The sequence below is a fragment of the Cornus florida genome, unplaced genomic scaffold (assembly GCF_030987335.1).
Source record: "Cornus florida cultivar Cherokee Brave unplaced genomic scaffold, ASM3098733v1 CherokeeBrave_3.0.0_Hap2_Chr03, whole genome shotgun sequence".
Taxonomy (NCBI): domain Eukaryota; kingdom Viridiplantae; phylum Streptophyta; class Magnoliopsida; order Cornales; family Cornaceae; genus Cornus; species Cornus florida.
The window spans coordinates 58,838,120-58,850,065 of record NW_026775573.1 but is presented as its reverse complement, the minus strand read 5'-3'; the positions used below and the strand labels follow the sequence as shown (position 1 = coordinate 58,850,065).

The following is an 11,946-nucleotide window of genomic DNA, read 5'->3' as shown; positions in this document are numbered from 1 at the left end:
GCGCAAGTCGTCTACCCGGTCATGTAAGTCCCTTTCCTTCTCTCGTGCCTTGTTGGCAATGCCGTCAATCAGCTCATAGAGCTCCGCCATCTTTCTCTCGAGCCTGTTGAACTTAGTCTCCATATAAACCACGTGAGTGGCGAGCTTCTCCTCCAAGCTCTGCTCCAAGACGTAGACTTGGTGGTCTCCTCCGCTAGCCATGTCTACTCCACAAAGCTCCCTTGATAAACCTGCTCTGATACCAACTGTCACGGGCTTAGAGTTTCAACACCACTGTAGCTACTCCCGTGCGGCACCAAGACGTTGTTTCTACTCTCGTAAGTACTTGGTCAGCCTAACTCCCGTGCACACCTTAGCCAACACACTCCCCTCGTGCGCTTACTAGTGTTGTAGTGGCCCTTGCCCTCTCCTCACTTGGCTTGCACACTCACACACACTAAGGCACTTAAGTTGACAAGGAAAGAACACTTTCATTATTTCACAGAATGTTTTGTACAAGGCTAGCACTCAAACTCTCTACAAGGCCCTCAAAACTCATTCCAGGGCTTAATAGCTACAAAATGAAGTCCTACTCCTATTTATAGGCATCCCCATCCCTAATGGACGGCTAGGATGCATTCTAACCGGTGATGGAGATCGATTCTCTAGAATCTTCTCCCACCTTCTTCACACTTCCATACTTATCCACAAGTATCTACAACATTCTAGAACTCTCCATACTACTCCACACAATTCTGGAGAACTCTAGAATATACAACACATATCTAGAATCTTTCACACAACACTAGACAACTCCAGAAAACTCTAGAAACTTTACTCGCCATGCAGTTACCATGCAGCTTCCTACTCAGCGTCTGCGTGTCACCTGCGTGACCTAACTTCCATAGGCGAGGCGTGACAAAATGCTCTAGTTGGCAAAGACGGTGTTAATCTCCAATGCTCTAGTCGATCCTCTGTTCCGATGGAACCGTGACAACTTCTGTGAACAAGTGAAGGTAAAGTGTTATATGTAAGTTCAACACTCTTATATGACACAACACATTTTAAAAGATAATCGTGAACCCATCAAAACTCTGCAATTAAGCGTGCTAACGCGATAATCGTGAACCCATCAAAACTCTCCGCAATTAAACGTGCTAACTCTCCGCAAGTAAGCATGCTAACGCTAGAATAGTAGCAGAATGTGTGACTTCCTGAAAAATCCCTCCTAAGAAGTATGGTCCAAAGACTGAATTTCAACCAACCGCAAAACCCATATGATAAAAGTCACCCTCAAATTTATTTTTTTTCCTTTTGCATTATTATAATATATTTTTAAATGTATTTAAACTCCCATTTATTAGAAATCACTATATTGAAAACTTAATGGATGTCCCAATTCATGCTAATGACAACATATTACTAATAGGCATGTGGCCTAACGGTACCAGAATCTTACTTCCCAAAGGTAGGTCAGGGGTTCGAACCTCAGTGTAGACATATATGTATGACTACCAACTAGAAAAAAAAATGACAACATATCGGATGTCCCAATTCAATTATTACAAATCACTATATAGAAAACTTAATGAATGTCCCAATTCATTGTATATGATCAACCTAATGACAACATATTGGATGTCCCAATTCAATGATTTCATTTAAATCTTGAAAGCAAGATTTTGGGGAGTTCAAAAAGAAGTCTCGACACAATCACAAATTCTCATATGATGATGTGCAAACTCAGAATGGAACCTACCTACTTTAAGTTTCACGGCTTAGAAACGAATTTTTGAAAAAGCTTCACACGCATTTCAAACCACATTTCAGAGACCGTTTGGAGTACAATAGACTCACAACATCATTCGGGACACAAGGAACATATAGAAACGCACAATTTCTCAATAGTCCATGTATTAGATCTCGATAGAAAGTCTGGTCACATCATTATAAACAACAAATCTTTCGCATGAGTAATAGAATTCGTACATGACACTCAAGCAGCCAAAGACAACAATCAACCTCACACATCCGCACACATCTTACCAGCAAAACTTCTTTTTCTGTTTAACATGCATTGAGAAACACATCAGTCAGAAAATTCTACCGAAAAAGAAAAACAAATCTTTAAACATGGAGAGAACGCTCCAACACGCACACACATATATATAAGAGAAAGATTTACATATCAACTCACCCGAAATTTAGCTTGTTCTTGCCTGTCTATGTAAGCAAGAAGATCCTCTTGCCTCATCAAAGCCTCATGCAGAGCCTGCTCACAAAGAAGCATAATTGCAATCAAACTACATTTGCATGCATAACACATACTCGACAAATGTAAAATAATGCATCCACAATGACAACCAAAACTCAAAGGAGAGTCAACGTACATATTAATTTGAAAGTAAAATTTACAGAGAAAAGAAAGAAATTTACAGCGATCAATCAAGACTGAAAGCAATATTTATTGCATGTATATTAAGGCCAATCATAAAAGTCAAATGAACATTAAAACCCTCTCATTCCCGACAATCAACAGCTACATCTACAGGTACAGTATATTTTATATTTACATTACTTTTACAGGTTGAATAAACAGTCTCAAATATAGTACTTCGAAACTATGCAGTCATGTTTTCAGATTGTTTCACACAATACGTGACTTAAAACTAAGTGAAGGCGTGAAGCATAATAGCACTAGTATATAAAAACAAAAGAAAATAGGAGCAAATTATCCTTACTAATTAAGAATAAGAGGAGAGAATAGAAATGAAAATGCATTGCACTGCTTTTAGATCAACAACTATACGAGTGAGTTATACAGACCAAGCCAAGCCTCCACTGCATAATACTACCCGGTGGCAAGGCTCAGCAGTGACCCAATAACTTTTACGACTGCAGCAAACACAATAATATAATAGGCTATAATGTCTACCTTTTTAGTCGCAATTAACTCTGCCTCAAGGGCATCCACACGGCAAACGGCGGCATTCAGAAGTTCCGCTTTTTCACAAGGCATCTCAGATGGCCTTGCTTGAAGTATATTGACTTTTTCTTCAAGTTCACCCAGTCTTTTCATTACAGAGGAGAGCATTTCTGCCTCGGTAAATGATGGAGTTGGTGAGGGTGGCCGAAAATCCTCCTTGGGCAGCACATCAAAGGGAAGTTCAGGAATATTTTGGTCATGAACAGATGACGTCTCGGGAGATTTCTTGGTTACACGGCATGCCACTGAATGGAAGAGCGTGAAAAGGGTCATGAAGAAGGCCATAAGCACTGCCAAAATCCGAGCACGAAGCCCTTCTGGTGCCTTCTGAGTATCAGGCAGAGGAAATGTCCCTGCCATGGATTTTTTTAAATCAAAATTTTAAATCTATAATATAAAACACCAGATTAATATTATAGTGTTAAATAGGAGCAACAATACCAAAAAAAAATGTTTCAGTTTAAAGCTAACGGGTGGACAGGAAGACTCATCGCATCTTATTGCCAAGTTATGGTGTTGTCCGAAATACATATGAACATAAAGGTGTGGGTGCTCTCTAAGTAAAATAACTAAGACGAGGTTTTCATCACATAATATCCAAATTAAGCAGAAGTCTGAAGAAAGGACTATCACCCTAAAATGTCAATTTATACAAAGTCCCCACTCGACCTCGTGGGGTGGGGGGTTGAATAAGTCTTCCAAAACCCTAATGGTCAAAACTGAAATTCAAATTTTAGAACTTCTTAAAAAAAAAAAAATACACACATACACACAAATAGTAATAGAAGAGCAAATATAAAAAATAAATAAAATTAAAAAAGGGACAGAGAACAACATATAGATCTACATGGAAAACCCAGTGTGGGGGACAACCACGGAACCCTAGACCAAACATATTAAATCCACTATAAGAAATGTAACACAACCTTAGATATCATATTCTAATCCCATAAAACCACTTAAGCTACTGTAATCCAAACTTATGCAAGACGATCTATCTCAAACTCATTTTCTGTCGATCTACCGATCTGTTAAAGAAAGCAATCTCCTCTTCTTTTGTGATTCATATCTATTGCTAGCTATCCAAACAAACTTGTTTTGTTTTGTGTGTCTTGAAATATGCTCTCAAATGAACATACAACCTCAGTGAATTCACATTACAGTATGTAAACACTGAAAAAGGGGACATACCACAGCGAAGCAAGATCTGCTTACCCTTGGAGGCGTAAGGCTTTTGAAAGGATGCTTGCCTCTTCCATCCAGCATCAACAGCCTTGTCAACCATAGGAACATATTCGTCATATCCTGAGAAGCTAGCAGCATGGCTTAACTTTCCAATAACCTTAGCCTGTTTATGGATGCATCTTAATAACGCAACAGCTGCCACAATATTTTAAAAATTGTAATATATTGACATATAAATGACAAAAGTTAAAACAAACCTCTTCACGAACAGGAGTCAACCGAAGATGTGAATAACTCCTCATGGCTTTGGGGGAAGCAATATCTTCAGCTTCAGATCCTGATTCTGCAGTGGATGTATCACTGTTTTTCATCTGTTTCAAAGCAAAACAATTGTATAACAACCAAAACTGAAAATGGATAAACATGAATGCATCCAAACAAACTGAAAGTAATTGAAGAGGCCATACCATTGGATAGTGTGGCTTGGCATAAGCAACCACCTTCCCCTCACTGTTAAGAATTTTAACAACCTGTCTGGCTCGCCTTGCATCCCCATTACGAACCATCTGAAACAAAATTGCCCATATAAAGAAATTGTTCTCAATTAAAGCAAACATGAGACCTAACTTGTCAAGCGAAAAGCGCAATAAATATTTCATTGTGTTCGCATCACTTAAGATAAAACCAACAAATGTCCTAAAGCCAGTCAGAACCTTTAATATTTCTGGGTTTTTCCATGGCCCTTTATCAGAACGAAGGCACCCCCCTTGATCTGAACAGGTACAGCTGCCCCCAAGGAAATCTGGCAACTCACTGTACAAGCACCGCAAAATTCCATAAGTTTTCAGATAGATTAATGCAGTTATAAATGAGATATAAGTAAATAGCATGACAATTAAAAGGGACATTTATGATCAGACTAGTTCAGAATAAGAAATTAGAAATGCAGAAAATTACCTGGCATCAATTATTTCAAGCAACTTATTCTGGTACTTGTTTCCAAGAACCTAAGGACAATTAAAAAAATGGATATGATTAATGTCAATGGGCTTATAAAATTATAATGCAATGCTTTCAGAAGAAAAAGAGAAAAAATTCACATACATGTATCTTGGAAGTTGTTCTGGGATCTAGAAAACCCTTTACAATACTCCACACCGTCCTAAAACCAGTACCAGCATTGATGATAAACATTTGGTGGAGTGTCTGCATCATTAAGTTGATACACCAAATCAACATCAAAGCTTAAGCAAGATATCATTAATCAAGTTAAGAATGACATCTTTAATGAAGTTAAAAGAAACTAAGATTACTTCTGGGTAATTGTCACTATCAATCTTGTTGATCCTATTAATAAGGTCCCGTGCCGTCTTGGTAAAATTTTTATAACCCTGAACCAATAACAATGAAAGATATAACCAAACATAAATCAACAAAAATATACAGATTGTACCAAAATGTATACATTTAGCGTCCAGTAATTATGAAAAATAATACACAAGATAACATACAATGCCTTGGACATCTAGAATTGTCGTGCTCGAATCTATGTGTCTCTTTGCGGCGATGGTACAAGCTGGAAACTTAATTGCAAAGCTTTTCTCAAACTCCCGGACATGGTATTTTACATAGCGATCCAATGTTGTAACTTGCATAAGTTTGTTAGGATCAACTTTTCCTAATCTTTCTATGTAGACTGGTCTTCCCTCCTTGTCAATGCCATGATAACCATGGGGGTAATACTTCCAAACTTCATTCAACTCATTAAATTCAAAATCCTGATAAAAATACCACCACAGTAAGCATATTAGATTTTTCCTTTTTATTTTTATATTTATTTATTGAAAAAGAGGATGTGAAAGTTGAGATGACAAATGCCACAATGGCAAGAATTAGCTTAAACCAGGGGGCCTGAAACAGCATGGAGACCAACCAGCACAGTTAAGAAAATTATAAATTTAACTACCTCCATAATAGTGTCGGCACCAAAATCTTTCCTCCATTGAATCATATCAGCCCACATATGTTTTGCTTTTTCAATATCAAACTTCCTTGCTTTCAAGAATCTGTAAGTAATCAAATAAACTGTCACAAAAATGAATTCCATAGTGAAAGAGTGTTCCTCATCCTAACAGTAAAGATAAAAGAATACTGATCTAACACTGATTGACAAATTAATGTAGAATACTAAAATTGATCAATCAAAGTATCAAACCTATTAAGCGAAGAATAAGAAATGTTTTCACATTATCATATGTAAAAAGAGCTCAAACATAACAATCTCATTTGTAGGTGAAATCGTTCTCTGATAGTATACATTTTTTAAGAATAAAGCAATCAAGAGTAACACTCTTGACAGCATTGATGAGCCCTCTTATTTAGGTGTAGGATTGAAACTTTGACTTTGCGTTAACATATCTTAATGTCCTTCTCTATCTAGAAATATAAAATTTAGCACTTGTTTTAATAGCGTTACTTTTTATAAAAATACCACAACAAAGAAGAAAGATATTCAATGATACCAAAGAAACTCTAAATTGTACAACAAAAAAGAAAAGCTCCAGAGAAAGACAAGAAAAAACCAAGCAACATAGGAAGACAAATAATGCTAGAGGTTATGTGTGTCGGGTGCGGGTATGAATCCAAGTGCCAGACATATCAAATTCCTAAATTGAAGGACACACGGACACTGCTAAATTTTCATATTATCTAAATTCTTTATTTTATTTTAGAGTACAATGATTTATTTATGTTACATAGTGTATAATAAAGGCAATTGACTTGTTTTGAACCAATATTATGATAAAATTGAATAATTTGATATGTTTTTTAGTTCAATGTCCAACCAAAAGTGTTGTATCCCATACTCATGCCCTAGTATTGTGGGTCCAACATGGGTATTTTGCTACTTTTGAAGAGCCCATGTAACATAGGTTTAAGCAATGAGCTGCCACTGCCATGATGAGAAACCCCCAACCGGGCCAACCCTGCAACTTGAAAAGTGTGACAGTGTTCAAGTTTCCAATACAAACCTAGACAATTTTCCTTGTCAAATTCAAAGTATCTACACATAGACCAATTCAACTCAAACAGTAAACATGAAAAATACTAATATATGACGTATAACATTTATACTATATTGATAGACTATTATGTAATTGTATAGTACTGTCAGCATAGCCGATCACACATGATCAAAGGCCAATTAATTTATAATCGGATATACTGGATTCAAATCATAATTAAGTTAATGGATAAAATCCTTATAACCATAAACCCACCACTAGAACCAAAATATGATCCATTGGAAAGCCTATATTTAATGTTTCATATTGCACCAGCTGGTAAATTGTTCATTTATTCATACATGACTCCCACTACATGCAGTAGAGAGAGATCATACAATAATGAGGTAAACTGGCAGTCATTCCAGTCTGAGGACAGTGAAATGTGAACTCAGACATCATCAATGGGGCCAAATGTGCCTTATATATGGTAAGAGTTCAGGAGGATGGGCACAAGCCACCAAGCTGAAGTTGCAAACTAAATCAAATTCCTAAGCAGAAGTTGCAAAATAAACCAAATGTTTTTTTCTAAAACAACATATGTGGACATCTGTCCTGAAGTGAATAAAGTTCGGAGGCATTTCAAGCTTCAAGTGAAATCATGAACATTTTCTCCGGAACGTATCCAACATCAGACCAAGCAATAGATTGTATCATTATTGGAGCTGACTGCACATGAATCAAGGTTGATCATTAATAGACATAACAACCCATGGGCCAAATGGCGTTAGTTCCAACCAAAGGACTGTGCGCACAACCAACACAAATGAGACCTAATGGGCCATTGGTGTTTGAATGCATGTCGGTAAGAAGACATCAAGCTGTAGTTCCACAACAAATTGATATGCCCATGGAGACCACCATTAAAAGAATTTGCAGGAACAAAAAATGAAGAAATCTATCCAAACTAGGCTGAAGTAGCATGCATCCCATCATATAGATAAGGGACTCATGTAACCTCAACTTACTTTAAACTGTAACAAAAATACATATCCCTTGGCAAATACCTTAGCGGAGTAAAACATTAATGCCGCATTGAAATTGTAAGAAACATATACGCCTTCAGCCTTCTAAGGTGTGTTCAACAAAAGAAGAGAACATAAACATCTCTATTTAACTAAATGTTACCGACGACCCCTTTTTACTCATTTCATGCGTTGAATGTATGTTCCAAATAAGTGATATTCACAAGTTGAACACAATACATCTCCTAGAGACATTATTTTAATCCAGGGTACATTGTAGGAGAATTTAAACACAGTTTAACAATGACTACTAGTTTATATATCCTTACATATACACTGTTTGGTGGCTAGTGAACCTGCTGGAATAAATATTTCCAACTATATAATATATCATCCCGATTTGAACAAACCTATGAAATTGATACTGTATTGTGCCAACTAGCTTACTTAGTAAAGCCTTTTGGAAATCACATCAAAGACTTGGATCAAAATCTAGCCTACAACGAAATTGGGGGGTTTGTGGGAGATGGAAAGGCTATTCCCCATTATGTTGCCCACAACTATTGAATCAGAAAAAACAAAACATAGATATTGTAATTGTTCCCACCTCAGAAGGTTAATAAAAAGAAAATATCAAAATACCACCAACAAAAGTGAAACGCACATTTTCAATTTTCACCAATATATATATGGACATGCATATATCAGCACAAATGGCGACAGGATAGAATACCTTAACATCACATGATAGTCATCATGTTTTTCAGGTAGCAATTCATCCAATACCAGTACTTGTCGAAATGCATCAACGGCCTGTAGCTCTTCAGCATCACGAATATCCTCAATTGAGACAGAACTAACTCGACCATCACTCTTTCTTCTGCTCTTCTTCTTGAGAGAGTGTTTGAACTTGGTAGATGCATTAATTGCTTTCTTTTTCAGTGAACCAATTCTTGTCCTTCTTTCATCCTCTGAGTTTTCAAAATCAGATTTTCTTTCTCTTCTCTCATCATTACCAGAGGAACCCTCAAAGCCTATCATGTGGAAGGGGAAAAAATGCAGATGTGATAAATTAGCAATGACTTGTATGAAGCCAAAATGAAGTATAATTTCACTAAAGTACGAATTATTTCCCAACACAATAAACTATTATTTACTGTTAAACTCGAGAAAACTTCAGTCATCCCAAGTTACAAATATTTTCTTAGAAAACTGTTTCTTGGATAGTTTCTGACGATAAAGAGAATAGAGCTGCAAGGTTCCAACAATGATAAATCAGCTTAAACCTCCTGAACGATGGCTGAGGGTTTATGCATCCTGCCTAACTTCAACTATCTGACTAAGCCATATCAAACTAAGTAGAATCATTGTATGACCAACCTTCAATTGTGTTAAAAAGGGTACAACCACTACTACCTACTAGATATTGTGGAGGTAAGAAAGTTAGAGAAGCATCTATCAGAATCAGGAAAATTCAAATGCAAAATACTATATAGTCATCATCAAGTAATTTGTACATGAGATCAAAATACACTGCAAAAGATAAAACAAGTGCACAAAACTGCAAAACCATTCACTGTTTGGTTAATATAATTAACTTCATATCGCCACGTACACTGAAGCATTACCATGCAATTGCTGTAAATTCACTATTTGCCTTGCCATCTCATCAACAATAAGCCACAATAAGAAGGGAAAACCAACGCACCACGACTATCTATTGTGCATACATCACTTTACGCTGAGATAACTTAAGCAAAAACCATAACAAATATCCTATAAATGCTCAAAACATGGAAATTCTTTGTGACAAATTGCAACAGCTGTATATTCAAAAAATCCCAAAGAAAACCCTAGCTCTGTAAACTAAATAAAGCTCCATTACTTCCTACATAAAATAAATTCTTGAATTTCTGAGAGAGTTCATCGAGCACCTTCAGTCAGCTTCAAGGATGAATATTTCTCAACAAGATTAAGGGAAATAAAAAATAAAAAAATTCTTTAAGATAAATGTTCCGATTTTTCAACAAAAATAATACAAATTGCCATCTTCTCAACATGCCAGGGCCAAATTAGTATGCCAATCACTTTTTCCCAGAATTAAAATATTCAAGAACATAAACTTAGGTTCAGGCTACATCTATATCTATGTTTAGAACACGGACTTATATTTCTATAAACGAAATAAGAATATATACACATATATATAGTAAAACCCTAGATTTAGCAAACCAAACCCCATCTCACTCCATCGAGTACAAGTATAATTCGACAATAGAAAGACGTGAATCGAAGAAAAAAAAGCACTCACAAGGCCTCGCGAATCGATCCAGTGGTCCCGACATCTCTCTGTCTCGACAACTCTCCACCAAATCAAGACTCCTCCTCTCAAATTCTTGATGATCAATCAAGCATCACCGTTACAGAACTTGTGCGCTACAAAATCCTAAATTACGATCAGAAACCCTAGAAAATTGAGGCCAAATCGAAATTCAACCAGAATTCAGAAGAAAGTGTACCTCGAGAATCTACAGTATCGAATCAATTTGACGTTTGATCAAAACGGTAACAAATTGAAAGACCGAGATTGAAGCAATATTGAGCGCTATTAACGGATCGACGACCAACGGTAGACGAATCGCAGTGGAATGAATGTATTGGCAAAAATTCGATTCGAAAAATAAATTATTATATATAAATATATGTATCGGCCGAATTGGGCGCCGATGAGAGAGAGAGGAGAGGAGAGGAGAGAGAGAGAGCGGGGGAGGCGTTTTAATTGGGAGCAGCCAGATGACACGTGGCGGGAAGAGGGAGGAAAGTGTTTCGTAGTGGGAATTTGCCGGCGGTAGTTGACATGGCGTGCGATTCCCATGACGTTTTACTCCACTTAACGGGTACTAAGAGAAAAGTACTATTATCATGTTACCCTCTTACAAATGGTGATATTACTGTTTAAACTATGTGATATTACTTTTAGGCTTCTGTCATATTACTTATAAATGGTGGTAAAATGTTAATGTTACTTATAAATAGTGGTACAATTGTTACTTAAATAATGGTGATATTACTTTTTATACTCTGTGATGTTACTTATAAATGGTGGTGAAATATTACTTATAAAATGTGGTGTTATTTGAAATTAAATATTATTTATAAATGGTGGTGTTATTTGAAATTAAAAGTGGTGATGTTTCCTTTTACAAATGGTGATGTTACTTTTTAGACTACGTGAAATGTTGTGGTGTAATTGGCCAAACACAGCCTTAGTGTCCGTTAGCTAAAGAATAATATGGCCAAATATGAACCACTTAAAAGTTACCGTAAGAAATCGCATCGGAACCTCACTGCAGGTGATTCGCGCCATTGAAGTAGTGCCAAATTACAAGTAAAATACTCTTGGTTTTGGTTTCCGAATTGGGCACGTGATGCTTTTAGTTTTTCAAAATAAATTCTTTTTTATCCTTTTCTTTGTATATTTACCTATTTATCTACAAAAATGTATTTTATTAGGTTTTAAAAAGAATAAAACTATTTTTTAGAAATTCATGTTAATTATTAATTATCTATCACATCAACTCAGGAAGGTGTTCCTAGTCTATTGTATCCTTAAAGATTGGTGAAATTTAGGTAGAAAGAGAAACAAATTCTTTGACATAATACATTTGATATGTTATTAATACAAGATATAAGAAAGTAGAGGAATTGTTTTTTTATATTTGGCACGCATTGACCTATTAAAATAATTAGGTTAAAATTTTTTGCC

General features: G+C 36.2%; 1 protein-coding gene across 3 annotated transcripts; it reads right to left on the bottom strand.

The window, feature by feature from the left end:
- Window positions 1–1,876: 1,876 nt before the first annotated feature.
- On the bottom strand, window positions 1,877–10,936 carry LOC132300613 (phosphatidylinositol/phosphatidylcholine transfer protein SFH6-like). 3 transcript variants are annotated; one of them, XM_059797783.1, is made up of 15 exons: window positions 10,700–10,936; window positions 10,492–10,626; window positions 8,914–9,214; window positions 6,117–6,216; window positions 5,662–5,928; window positions 5,464–5,541; window positions 5,255–5,356; window positions 5,108–5,157; window positions 4,864–4,963; window positions 4,618–4,716; window positions 4,408–4,521; window positions 4,157–4,313; window positions 2,915–3,318; window positions 2,177–2,251; window positions 1,877–2,042 (listed from the first exon to the last, which is right to left on the bottom strand). In XM_059797783.1, the coding sequence occupies exons 2-15, from the start codon at window positions 10,523–10,525 to the stop codon at window positions 2,022–2,024; spliced, it is 1,902 nt and encodes a 633-aa protein (XP_059653766.1). In that variant the 5' UTR covers window positions 10,526–10,626; window positions 10,700–10,936; the 3' UTR covers window positions 1,877–2,021. The 3 variants fall into 3 exon arrangements, with proteins under 3 accessions (XP_059653766.1, XP_059653765.1, XP_059653767.1); XM_059797782.1 differs by having other exon boundaries at window positions 10,492–10,616; XM_059797784.1 differs by having other exon boundaries at window positions 4,181–4,313; window positions 10,492–10,616.
- Between the last annotated feature and the right edge of the window lie 1,010 nt (window positions 10,937–11,946).

Bases quoted from the DNA above. Each gene is read 5' to 3' on its own strand.
- LOC132300613 (XM_059797783.1), bottom strand. From the start codon at position 10,525: ATGTCGGGACCACTGGATCGATTCGCGAGGCCTT. The intron at 5,929-6,116 runs GTAGTTAAATTT...TATTTTTATCAG, and splicing joins GTGCCGACACTATTATGGAG to GATTTTGAATTTAATGAGTT. The intron at 4,964-5,107 runs GTAATTTTCTGC...GTGCTTGTACAG, and splicing joins CTTGAAATAATTGATGCCAG to TGAGTTGCCAGATTTCCTTG.